At 48.4% G+C, this 12,689-nt stretch overlaps 1 protein-coding gene across 1 annotated transcript in view; it reads right to left on the minus strand.

The window, feature by feature from the left end:
- The window catches only part of ITFG2 (integrin alpha FG-GAP repeat containing 2), a 12,315-nt gene extending 3,260 nt beyond the window's left edge, over positions 1-9,055 (minus strand). The window contains exons 1-11 of the mRNA XM_032098891.1: positions 8,920-9,055; positions 7,529-7,624; positions 7,050-7,091; positions 6,026-6,203; positions 5,598-5,737; positions 5,032-5,180; positions 3,845-3,939; positions 1,999-2,049; positions 1,454-1,545; positions 827-944; positions 82-255 (exon numbers count right to left, since the gene is read on the minus strand). Of these exons, the coding sequence (XP_031954782.1) occupies positions 82-255; positions 827-944; positions 1,454-1,545; positions 1,999-2,049; positions 3,845-3,939; positions 5,032-5,180; positions 5,598-5,737; positions 6,026-6,203; positions 7,050-7,091; positions 7,529-7,624; positions 8,920-9,015 (1,231 nt within the window). The 5' untranslated portion in view covers positions 9,016-9,055. The remainder of the gene's footprint in view (positions 1-81; positions 256-826; positions 945-1,453; positions 1,546-1,998; positions 2,050-3,844; positions 3,940-5,031; positions 5,181-5,597; positions 5,738-6,025; positions 6,204-7,049; positions 7,092-7,528; positions 7,625-8,919) is intronic.
- Between the last annotated feature and the right edge of the window lie 3,634 nt (positions 9,056-12,689).

The raw sequence follows: 12,689 nt of genomic DNA on the forward strand, positions 1-12,689 counted from the left end.
ACTCTGGTTCCCAGAACTTCATCTGCCAGCAGCCCCTTCCTCTCTTTCTTTCTGTACATCCTCTGCTCTTTCTGCCCTCACCTATACCCAGCTGCTGCAGGAGATTTCCAAACTCTGAGTCACAATCCAGGATTTTCAACAGGTTGGTGGACTCCATTCTCTCCAGCTGCACATCCCAGTAGATGTAGATCTTCTGGCTGAAGCTGACATAAACAAGGCAGGGACTGTTGCTCCCCTCTTTGCATGCATAGAGGCCTGCAGAAAGCAGAAGTGTGGAGATCTGACTACTTCCAAAAGGATAGAGAAAGCAAGCAATTGACATTTCATGACAAGGTACCAAAGCTGCTAACTGAAAACAGCAAGCACCTGGGCAGAGATATGGGCTTGGTATACAAAGTCCCTTTGAGAAAATCCAAGAAGCTGTCCTGAACTGCATGAAGCTTGGGGATTTGCAAGCTGCTTCTTGCAGGTCTGAGAGAAGGGACTGAGCAGAGCCAAAGCTCAGGCTCATTATCTCCACTTTAGAACAGCTTAGAAGTCCGCATATTAAAAAAACGGTGGGCAAGACAAGAGACCACTGCAGCACTTCCAAAAAGGACAAGAAAAAAACCCCAAACTACTAAAGACAAACCTTAGCATCACTTCCTCTCACCCTTACTTTTCCCAGATGCCACCAGAGGAAAGACTAGCTGGGCCTTCTGCAGTATGCACACAGGGAAATTATTCCCCACTGCAGGCAGACAAAGGATTCTCGGTCTCCCCGATGGGGGTAGTAGCTTTGAGGGGAAAATGCTGTGAGGGCTGCCTTTGCAGTCAGGCTTCCCACCTGCACAGAAGGCACTGACATTCTCATCTGCTTGGAATCTGGCCACAGTCCGGTTGTGGTCAATGATGTACGTCTGACCGTCCCACGCACAGGCAATCACCTCCTCGTGCCCATTGCCCTGCAGGAACCAGAAGATTGCGTATTACACAGACATCACCTACTCCCAGGGACAGCCAAGAATCTTTCTTGCTTGTTCAGAGACAGAACACTAATGTCTGGGTGTCACTTCTGGACACCTCATGCAGACATTTTGCACTTGGAGCTCATCTCTCTTCTCTGTGGCAATCCTTAGGTACTGTAAGAGCTTGTAGACAATCAGGATATTAGCAGTGAGCAAAACCATTCAGCTCTGCAGTAAGATTGAAGAACAGCTGGGGACAAAAGTTTATGAATGGATAAAAGGATGCTGCGTCTAACAGACAGACAGCTCAACCTCTTGCAGCTGGGCAGACTGACCTGAGTGCAGAATGTACTGCCACAGTCAGAACATTCTGTGTCATCCTGAGATAATCCCAGCCTTTTCCAGCTGAGTCATACTCCCTCTGCCCTTCCTAAATTCATATTCACACACACAAAGCCATGCTGAGTTTTTGTCTTCATCTCTCCTAGCCTTATTCAGATACTCACTGTAACATCCAGCTTTTCCAGAGCAAAGAGCTGGTGATCAACCTGAACAGACCAGAGCAGCTTGTCTGCTCCCTCCATGAGTTTCAGTGTTCCTGAAGAAAGAAAAAAGCAACTATCTTGAAAACAGTAAAAGGGAGCAAGATGTTTGGTAATGCTAGGCCCTACTCCTTCAACACTTAGGGTTGCTGAGAGTTGGCTCCTAATAGCACAGGCCTGGTCTTGGCTGCTAAATCCATACTGGACACTTGACCCCACCTACCACATTCCTATTACTGTGGCAGTACTGGGCAGGGGGCATTGGCCATGAGAAAGTGGAACATAAACAAGCATCTATCCTCAGAGTGCCCTCCATGCCTTCATATAAAATAGGTCAGCAGAAGGAGTCTTTGAATCAAATCTCTTGCCTGACCCTTGAAGGGTTTCCGAAGCCTAGCTTCCCTTTCTTTTAAAAATCAAAAGCACTGACCCCCTGGTTCCCTGCTTTGAATTGGTGATAGACCTTGGCTGCCCCACAGGTCTCCCTCCAGGACAGTGGCAGGACTTACCATCCAGAGTACAGAGGGCAAAGAGACCTGAGCCACTATTCTCACTGGAGCCTGTAAGTGCAAAAGAAAATTACTGGAGTTGATGCCATTTTATAAACATCATCCCCGCCCTCTCCTGAAAACAATTAAAAAGATCCAAAGCAAGCTGATCCATGCTGCCTCTTTTCCTTGTCCAGCTGTGTGCAGGACAACACTGACAAACGTCACTAGTTAAAGCTGAAGAGGAGAGTCCCCTGACCACTGGGCTGCTTCAGCCCTTCAGCAAACTCTCTACCTAGCTACCAAAAAAAGAAAAGACATGCAAGGCCAAGTTTTAAAAATATGACACTCAGAAAGAGAGGACTAGAGCTGTATTCAACTAAAGCTGCATTTAATCCTTTCAGTAACAATGTAGGAGAGACACTGGCTCCCTGAGGAAGAGCCCAGGAAACCTGGCAGTCAGGGGCAAGCCAGCAGAGCTGAAAGCAAGCAGGCAGTTTCCCCAGAGTAGGTTAACAATGTGAGCCTACCTCCAGTGCCCACAGACAGCTCCAAGTTACAACCCCCTGCACATTCCCGGGTTACAAATCACCCCGTTTCTGCAGATCAGCCTAAAGCAAAGTCCGCTGGTTGAGTGCTTAACTGCCCCTAGTGACATGCACCCAGACAGGCTCTGATCCAAGAGATCTGCTGTGTCCCTCTTGGAAACTGGTCAGCATGGCACTCTTCAGCTCTTTATTGATGGTCCAACATCAATGGGCTTTTTTACAGCCTGCTCTTCATCCCTTGTTCTGTGTGCCTCCATTTTTCACAGACATCTCTCAATACATGCAAGGCTTCATATGCAGTGAAATAATTGATTTCATGCTCTGTTGACCATGTTGCTGACAGCAGCATCAGAGATGCTGGAAACATGACAAGCTTAGGAACTGGGCAGGAAAGGTCCTCTAAGGAAGGGGAAGAGGCTGGGGTTCAGTGGATTGCTCTTCTCCAAAAACTCTAATTACATTGGACAGGCTGAATCATTCTCCGACAGCACTGCAGGGGGCAATACTTGGGCACAGCAAATGCAAGAGAAAGTTATCGCCACTGGGAGTTTTCTGCCTTCTATTATGCCCACACACCCCAAGGGTGAGTGAAAGGTGCTTACTCTCCATAGGTACCAAAGGAGGATTCAGCAGGAGCACCAGGCACAGGTCAGAGCACAAGGAGTTACAGGAGGGAAGCAGTGGCAGCGGGCAACCAAAGTCTGGACACTAGAGCAGTGTGTCAGGGCTGACAGAAGCTGGCAGCTGTGCAGATTTTAGATACAAGAGCTGAACACAACACAGTGGAAGAAGACAGAGGACAATGATACAGATGAAATATGGAAGCAGCTCTGGAGAGGCTGGGGCCTCACAGGAGAAGGAGGAGCAGCACATAGCTACCAGGAATTGAGATTCAAATGCTGGAAACCAAGAACGAAGATGAGGCTGTGGGAGAGGAGAGATGCATCTAGGAAATGAGAAGGAGGCATCAGCTGCAGCCATGCAGAAACAAGGATCAAGGACATCTGTAGGAGCATGGCACAGCAGCCATTCAAACTGACTAAATGCAGGTCAGCAGAGGCTGCAGAGAAACTCTTGTGCTGAGTGAAGGATAAGGGCTACCTAGGAAAGGACAAAGGCTGTAAAAAGCTCATGTGCAAATATCCAACTGTCTTTCTTTGGGAGCCGGCTAAGAGAAGCCAAGATCCCTCTGTTCCTGCAGCTGCCTCTCACTGCTATTTTTCTACCACAGGAAATCTGATTTCATCCTGGACTGACATACTGAAAAACCATCAGGGGCAGCTGCTGGGCTGGAGATTCCCAAGCTGCTGATCTCTCACCTCGGGCAATGCTACCAATCAGATGAGTGGAGACATTCTTGTTGTGAATCCGTCCAGATGTCTGATGTAGAATCACATCTCGAACAGGGGCCTCACTGGGGAAAGGAGAAAGACAACAGGGAAAAATTAGGGAACCACGCCTGGGACTGTCTCAGAACAATCTCAGGAGCAGAGTATTCCAAAGCTCTACAAATCCAGGCACTGACCGAGTTTGTGAACAGGTTTATCCCTTTAATGATAAAGGAAAAAAATGCATGCCAGCCCAGGTAGTAAAGAAACTCATCATCAACGTTTAAAAAAAAAAACCAAAATGATTTGATGCATCAAAAAAAAAAAAAAGGAAAGAGCTCAAAAAAAACCCAATAAGGCCTGTATTCCAGTGAAAGAAAAAAAAAAAAGACCATTTTGTCTTTACTGTCATATAAGCCTGGCTGCTTTTCACTCACAAAGTGTCTGCCTAGGGTTGAACAGGTTGGTGAGAGACCACATCTGGGCCTGACTTCTGGTTAGCAGGGTACCATTCCACTAAGTTCTCTAAAACATCAAGGAGACTTGCCTAGCTCCTCTCCTGCTGCAGCTTTTTGTGTCTGCCTTGAAGTCTCACAGAACACCACAGAAGCACCCAAATTCCCCACCAGGGTTCTTCCAGCACCAAGACAGTAACAAGCACCTCACTGCTCATCCTGATTGCTCTGGTTGTGATTTACAGCACTGGCTGCCAGGGGTCTCATTAGGAAAACCTCTAATTGCCTCACCTGCAGAAAACAGGTGAATGAGCCCAGTTTTATCCTGGGTTTCAGATGAATTTGGTTTGGCCCAGTCTCTCAGTTGTTACCCTGCAATCTGATGACCTTCCTTTGGAGATCTAGGTCACTCATTTCCCTACCTTAGCTCCCAGAACCAGCCCCCCCAGTGAGCTGGTTTTGCCACTCTCCTTGCCCAATTCAAGAAGAGAGTGGGATACAAGGAAAGCAGCACTATTCATCTTTGCGACAGACACATGAAGAGTGTTCATGGAAGCTTGGGTACAGGCAGGCTTAAGTGATGAGCTACCAGCAGCACAGCAGGCCACTGAAGCAAGGACAGTGACAGTACCTCCCACCTCACAACAGTGGTGTGGTGGCAGTCCCCTGGAACACACAGCCACAGTGGCACCTGCTCATGTACCCCTGCAGGAACAGCCTCACCTGCTCGCGGCAGATCCGTCCCTTCCCGCGGCTGCGTCCCGCTGCTCCGTGTCCCAGGTGCACAGCAGGATGGCGTAGCCACAGCCGGGCTGTGACACCATCAGCTCTGGTGAGCCACCAGGGCCTGGGTTCACAGACAGGCTGTCCACCTACAGTGGCAGAGGAAAAGCAAGGATAGAGTCAAGAACTCTGAAAGGTTTACAGTGCTCCTCTAAACTAAATCTGAATATGGCAAATCTTCTGAGAGAGCTGAGCAGCAGCTGAACAAATTCAGCTGGAAGCAAAATGTCCAAGTTCAGTAAAAGGTTGGTTCCCTACCAAAAGCCACTTTAAAACACCACTGGTAATTTCCACTAACGCTCTCTTACCGGGCAAGAGCAACTGTTTCCCAGACCAACCCACCAGCTGCTCTGCATGTACAGAAAAACCACTGGGCAAATCTTTCAAGCCATCAACATGACAATTGTTTTGTTCATAGGACTGAGATTCTGTGCTTCTTCTCTTGAAAAAGCCACCTCTTGAAGACTGTGTGGCAAGTACTGCTCTGAACATCCTTTTTTCCTTACCTGACCTTCTAGAAGCCATTTCTTCAACAGGATCAATTGCCCAGAGACATGGTCTGAATTCTCTGATGAGTCCTCCCAGCGGAAGGCACGGACCACCCTGTCAGTGTAACCCACCACCAACTCACACTTCCCATCTCCATCTGTAGGGAAGAGAGAGAGACAGAGGGACTCTCTCAAGCCCTAACAGCCCAAACATGCAGAAACCACTCTGCTGGCTTCTACAGTTAGCATCCCTGAGGATCCCAACCCTGTAATGAAAACTTGCACTTCAGAAACATTCATGAAGTTCTTGTTTCTCTCCTTCATGACTTGGCTATGGTTTGTTGGAGTATCTGTTTCAGCAAGACAGTAATTTCCTTCTGCAAGTGCCCCCAACATCACACACAAACTCCTTCACCTTGCATTCCCACACCAGCTTTGTGGCTCACCAATGTCATTGATGAGCATGACCTTGGTGTTGGCAGGAATGTGCTGCTTGAACACTGGCTTCTGCTCTTCTGCCCCTGCCAACTCATGGTGGCCTGAAGCATCTGGGTGTTTTGAATTCAGAGAGGTCAGGTCAAAAAGATGAAACCAGCCTTCTGCACTCACCGCCACCACGAAATTCTGTGAGGGAAGAGAAAAACCTTTTGATTCTTCCTCTTTTAGAAAGTGCAGAAGCTGTCCCACAGCAGGGCAAAGGAAGACACAAGGGTAGATCAATCAAGATCAATGCCTGCTACAGAGGGAACAGGAGGTTTTTGGCCAGCACACAAACTACTCTGCTACTGGCAGGGTCCAAGCTTCTTGTTCATCTTTGTCAGACTGTGGTATCAAGCTGATATGTGTGCAACCCTCAAACAGTGCGTGGCCTTCTCAATGCCCACGTCAGCTCTGCTCCCCACTGAAGCAAACACAGCTACACTATTTCGGGCAGGGTGCCTAAACTGGGACCTTTGGACTCATTGGTCCTGGCTAAACCCCCAGAAACAGCAATCCAACAAAAGGAGTCATAGTAGACCCGGTGGAATTTGCTTGGGAGTCCAGACTATTCTGTGTCTCAGTCTTGTTCAGATGACCTTAAATGCACACAGCCAAGTGGCAGAAAGACCACGGCCCACAGCAGACATCAGCACAAGAAGGGCAAAAGCCACAGAGCAAAAGGAGCAACCCTCAAACCACCAAAGCCTTGTGGTGCTCTCACAAGGGCAGATGGAAATCAAAAGTGCTCTCTGAAGATAGGATGGATTCCCTTGATCTCTAAAACCCACATAAGGCTCACAGAAAGATACCAGTTACATATAAACAGAAGAACAGTTTAAAACAGTAGTGCTAAAACTCAGAGCAAAGATCCTGGAGACAAAGCACCAGCAATCTGTCCTCCTCCGCACTCAGCACATGACATGACCTTAATCTCCTAAACAGCTCCCACATGCCCTACAGACACAGCTGGGAAGGTTTGGCTCCTCTCACCTTTCCTTTATTGCACACATCTCCCACACCGACACATGTGAGCTGCAAAAGAAAACAAGGCCATCCATGAGAGAAGGCAACCCAACCCAGCACCCTGGGATAAACCTCTGCCCTACCCCCTCCCCTCTCACATAAAGCATCTCTTGAACTCCAAACAGCCTTTTGAAGGACAAACAGAGCAGAGTCAAGGGACAGAAACACAACTGGTCAGAGCCCTGGGGCAAAACCCACAGTGCTCAGAGCAGGGTAAAGGTGGGACAGAAGGCCAGTTTCTATGTTTGTCCATTGATTTCCTCATCACTTACAGCCCATGGGGCTGTGGGCAAAAGCAGGGTCTTGAATAATTACATGTAAGACATCAGAACCAGTTCTGGCTGCCATTCCTCTCTAGCCTACATATTCCTAGGCAAAGGACGAGGATAGCTGGCTGCACATACACCAAAAGGCCCAACCATTTAGAAATTTTGTCAAGAACTGACCATTCCTTGGCAAGATCGCACAGCCCAGGGCTTGCTGTCATCATTCTTGTAAACATAGAGTTTTCCACTGGTGTCTCCCACCACGAGTTCATTCAGCTGTACAAGAAAAGTAGGAAGAAATCCACAATTACATTAACAGTATTCCTTCAACAGCGATAATCTCAGAATTCATATATAAAAATCACTCTCTGGGAAGAAGCAGCAAAACAAAACAAATTAAAGAGACAATCTTGAATCAAAATGGAAGGCCTGGGAAAATATACAAGCCCTAATTTTATTCTTGCAGGTAAAAGAGATGGAGAATGGCTCATTAGAGCAACATCCCATTACCCACTGCTTCTCCACTCACTGTTTCAGAGTCGTGACACTGACTGTTTTAACATCCTGCTCAGCTAATCATCATCACTCCATCTTCCATCCTTCAATCTAGATTGACTTGAATCACCTAAGGAAGATGATGGCAATGACAAAAATACAATCATCCAGGAACAGGATGACAGTGCAAGAACACTTTCAACAGATTTACACAGGATGTTCAATCTCACTGCTGAAGGGGTAAGGGGTATTTCAGAACGGTGATTATTTCTTTGAAGAAGATTTCTAAAAATCACCAACCACCCATGCTGATGAGCCTACTCCCATCATCCCATCTCCTGCATCATGCCTCTGTATTTAAATGGTGTGCATATCGTAACTCCCTGCACACCTTACCCTATACAACATAACTATTAATGGGGAAATCCCTTTAATCACCTATTGCATTGCTAGCCACTACACCCCTCAGGATAAGGCTGTAAAAAACCTTGACTGTTGAGGAGAAGAAACATTTCACATATAGCTGGTTAAGCTAACCTCCTCCTAGTTACAGGCAAATCAAAAACATCCATTTTTGGGGCTGATAGCAACACTCCCAATGCACATCCATCCATCACACGGGTCAAGAGACACCGAGAATTGGCTCTACCCTGTTTGTGATCCGCTTTGCCCAGCAAAGCACCCCTACATCCCCACCACTGTGACAGGTGAGTGTCTGTCTCCCTTTGGGAGCAGAAATTGGCTCTGCGCCACCCAGGCCACACCAGGGGTGACCAGCACGCGTAATGGCGAGGGAAGCCCGGACCAGCTGCAGCCCGGCAAACATTCCCTTTGCAGGGGAACTCCGGGGAGGCTCTGACCAAAGCCCTGCATCCCTCACATCGCTCAGGCGCCCGCCAAGCCCCGTGTGTCACCCCGGGGGCTGGAAGCCCCGCCAGCTCCTCCTGGCACCTGCCCTGAGGCCGCCCCAGCCGCGCGGTGCTTCCCCCCAGCCCCGTCTCCGAGGCGGCCCCGCGGGCACCCCCAGCCGGGCCCGCTGCCCCGCGGCCGCCCCGCCCCGGGCTCCGGGCTCGGACCGTGTCGTTGTCGGCGTCCCCCAGGCAGATGGCGTGCGGGAAGAGGCTGCCGGCGAAGTCCAGCGCCACGCACTGCACGTAGCTGACGGAGCGCATCCCGCCGGGCCCGCAGCGCAGGGAACGCCGGGAGCGCGGGGCGGCGCCGGCAGGAAGGCGGCGGCTGCCCCCGGAGCGGGCGGCTGCGGCAGCAGCGCCCGCCCTAAAGGAGTCACACACGGAGAGACAGGCGGGGGCGGCTTACAGAGTCAGTACTGTAACTGTTTATTTTAAGCATTGGCTTTTTCTCTATAAGGACATACATAACGAAGTTCATAGCTGAGGTTTACATGCATGACCGCACTTATAAACACCAGTTTGCCACCTTCTGCCGGCAACCAGACCCATTTATAAAGACAGCATGGAGCATCCTTTCAGCTGCCTGAATAGGGCATGTTTAGGGTCCTTAAGAGATTTACATTCTCAAACATTTCATAGCTTATGTAGTAACAACGAGGGCACGGTGGTACTTTCAAGACCGCTCACACTTAACAACAGATGCACCATTGACTAGATTTTTTTAGATGTGCCACAGAAATCATCTCACTTTTTGCTTTCAGAAACATGTACAACTATCATGCCTGTGGGAGATTTTTGAAAACTGTTGTTCAACAATTAGGAATTTAGCATTAGGGCTTGGCCCTATGCTTTAGCAGCAAAAACAATTTCAGCCACAGAGGCTTGTATTTCCAGTAATAATTAGCAACAAATCAAGGTATTTACTTGCTGAAGAAAAAGTACTCTGGCTTGGCATTCCTGCCCCCCTCCTTAAATGTTTTTCTAGGTCTATAGATCCCTGCTTGTAACTCCAATTGACATTCACACAGTGTTGTTTCCCAACAACACTGAGAGAGGTGGTGCTTTGGTACAAGCTTTTCACATCCATGGGGCTGTTATTAGTCAGAGCTCATTAATATCACCTTCATTACCTGGCACCCCCTAAGGCTTTATTAAGCAAATGAAATCAGCGTTTCCTTAAAAGAAGTGACCTCCCTAAGCCCTTCATCCTGCCTCTCTCCTATCCCCCACCCCCCCCACCCCGTGGTGAGGTTCCTAGCACTGCTACCCTGTGCAGAGTGCTGCAGCTCCCAGCCTTCTAACCAAGCTGCAACCTAGCAGCAGGTGGTGAATTTGGTATCTGGGGCCCAGGGGCAGGGCAGCACTCCAAACAGCCCTCACACCACTTTGGTGACAGCTCCAGGGCCCAAGCTGGGGTGGCACTGCTGCAGGACAGGTACTGGCACTCCCCCAGCCTAGAAGAACCCCACGAGTAAGTGCTTACACAGTACTTCTGTTTCAGCAAAGGAGATCAGGAATTCACGTTGTATTACATGTTAAAACAGGGATACTCTCTGCAATATACACACAATTCCAGCCCATGGCATGCCATGCAAAGACATCTTTTTCACCATAAAAAAGTCCATTTATTTTGATCTGAGAGGAACAGATTTTCTACTTTCCTTCTGGAGAGCAGGCAAAACGATGCCCCTTCTGCCCCTGTCTCAGAACAGGACACTGGCAATGCTGAATTTAATACCACATGATAGGATAAACAACAGTTGAGTTTGAATACTATGTTCCATGCCTTCAGACAAACAAAAAAGCCCACCCCAACCAAAAGCCCCCACAAAATTCAAAAGCACACCCACCCCCAAACAAGACACACAAACTGCAGAAAGAAGCAGAATACTGAGTAATAGCTTTCTTGTGAGATCTGGGTAAGCAGATATTAGAATCACTCAGGAGTCTGTAGTTCATTAGAAGTATTTGCAATATGTAAGCCATTACCACTTACTTTCTCTTCAAAGCCAGTCACTTTCAGGTATATTGGGTTTTTTTCCCCGGTCCAGTTTTACAATGTGGTGGGTGAAGAGGAAGGTTGCAATATGAACATATAATAAGCCCTATGTATAGGTTACAGACTTGCTTTTTGCAGTTTCCAGCAACATGTTTTTTCCCTTTTGCAAATATATGGGTAAATACGATATCAAATATTGTGGGAATTTTCTGTGGTAACAAACAAACAACATAGAAAAATAATCAGGACACTGTGGCTATGTGGACAAGAAAACACTGAATGACCAAAGGACAGTAAATTATCTCAATTCCATGCAAATTCCAATAAAAACCCACGAAAAGTTCTGTTTTCTTGAGTTTAATTGGAGCTTTATTACTTAAGCTGTGACTTCCCAGTCTTCACCTTCAGCAATTTGCAAAGAGGAGGCATACAAGAAAGGTTACAATACTTAATGGAAGGGACTCCCTACTGAACAGGGGGGAAAGAGAGCAATCCCAGGGCAGAAGAACTGGGAGCACCAATTTGTTCTCAAGTCTCATGTGAGGACTCCTGGAAAAAGCTGATTACTTGAAGGAAATCAAGGAAATAAATTTAGAAAGCAGAACCTGGGATTAAAGTAAGCTGGAACCAGAAAGAAACAAACACCGATGACAGAATGGGAACTACCAACCTGTCAGCCTCAGCTCTGTGCCAGGGAATATCCTGGATGCTATGCTAAGGCACATGGAGGACAGGGAGGTGACTGGGGACAGCCAGCATGGCTTCACCAAGGGCAAATCCTGTCTGACCAGCCTCGCGGCCTTCAGTGATGGAGTGACTCCACCAGCGGACAAGGGAAGGGCTACAGGTGTCATTTACTGCATTTCTGAAAATTTCTGTCTTAGACACAGCTCCTCGCATCCTCCTCTCTAAATTGGAGAGAGATGGATTCAGTGGGTGGACTGTTTGATGGATAAGAAATTGGTTGGATGGTCACATCTACAGGGTAATGGTCAACAGCTCAGAGTCCTGACGGACACCAGTGACAAGTGGTGTCCCTCAGGGGTCCATACTGGGACCAGGGTTACTATCATCTTCGTTAATGACATGGATGGGTGCACCCTCAGCAAGGCAGATGACACTAAGCTGAGTGGTGCAGCTGACACACCTGAAGGACAGGATGCCAGCCAGAGGGACCTGGACAAACTTGAGAAGTGGGCCCATGCGAAACTCATGAGGCTTTAATAAGGCCAAGTACAAGGTGCTGCACCTGGGTTGGGACAACCCCTGGTTATCAATAAAGGCTGGGAGAGGAACAGATCCAGAGCAGCCCTGCCAAGAAGGATTTGGGGGTGCTGTTGGAGGAGAGGCTGGACATGAGCTGGCAATGTGCACTCACAGCCCAGAAGGCCAATTGTAACCTGGGCTGCATCAAAAGCAGCGTGGGCAGCGGGGAGGGATGAGATTTTGATTCTCTACTCTGCTATTGTGAGACCCCACCTGGAACACTGCACCCAGCTCTGGGGTCCCCAGCACAAGAAGGACATTGACCTGTTGCAGCAAGTCCAGAGGAGGCCCACCAAGATGATTAGAGGGATGAAGCACCTCTCCTTATGAGAAAAGGCTGAGAGAACAGGGATCGTTCAGCTTGGAAAAAAGAAGGCTTCAGAGTGACCAGTGGCCTTCCAGTACCTGAAGGGAGCCTACAAGAAACATGGAGAGATACTATTTACAAGGGCAAGTAGTGACAGCACAAGGGGGAATGGCTTCAAACTGAAAGAGGGCAGGTTAAGATTAGGTATTAGGAAGAAATTCTTTACTGTGAGGGTGGTGAGGCACTGGAACAGGCTGCCCAGAGAAGATGTAGATGCTCCATCCCTAGAAGTGTCCAAGGCCAGGCTGGATGGAACTCGGAGCAACGTGGTCTAGTGAAGGGTGTCCCGGCACTGGAACAGGC

The sequence above is a fragment of the Corvus moneduloides genome, chromosome 2, assembly GCF_009650955.1.
Source record: "Corvus moneduloides isolate bCorMon1 chromosome 2, bCorMon1.pri, whole genome shotgun sequence".
In the NCBI taxonomy this organism is placed as follows: domain Eukaryota; kingdom Metazoa; phylum Chordata; class Aves; order Passeriformes; family Corvidae; genus Corvus; species Corvus moneduloides.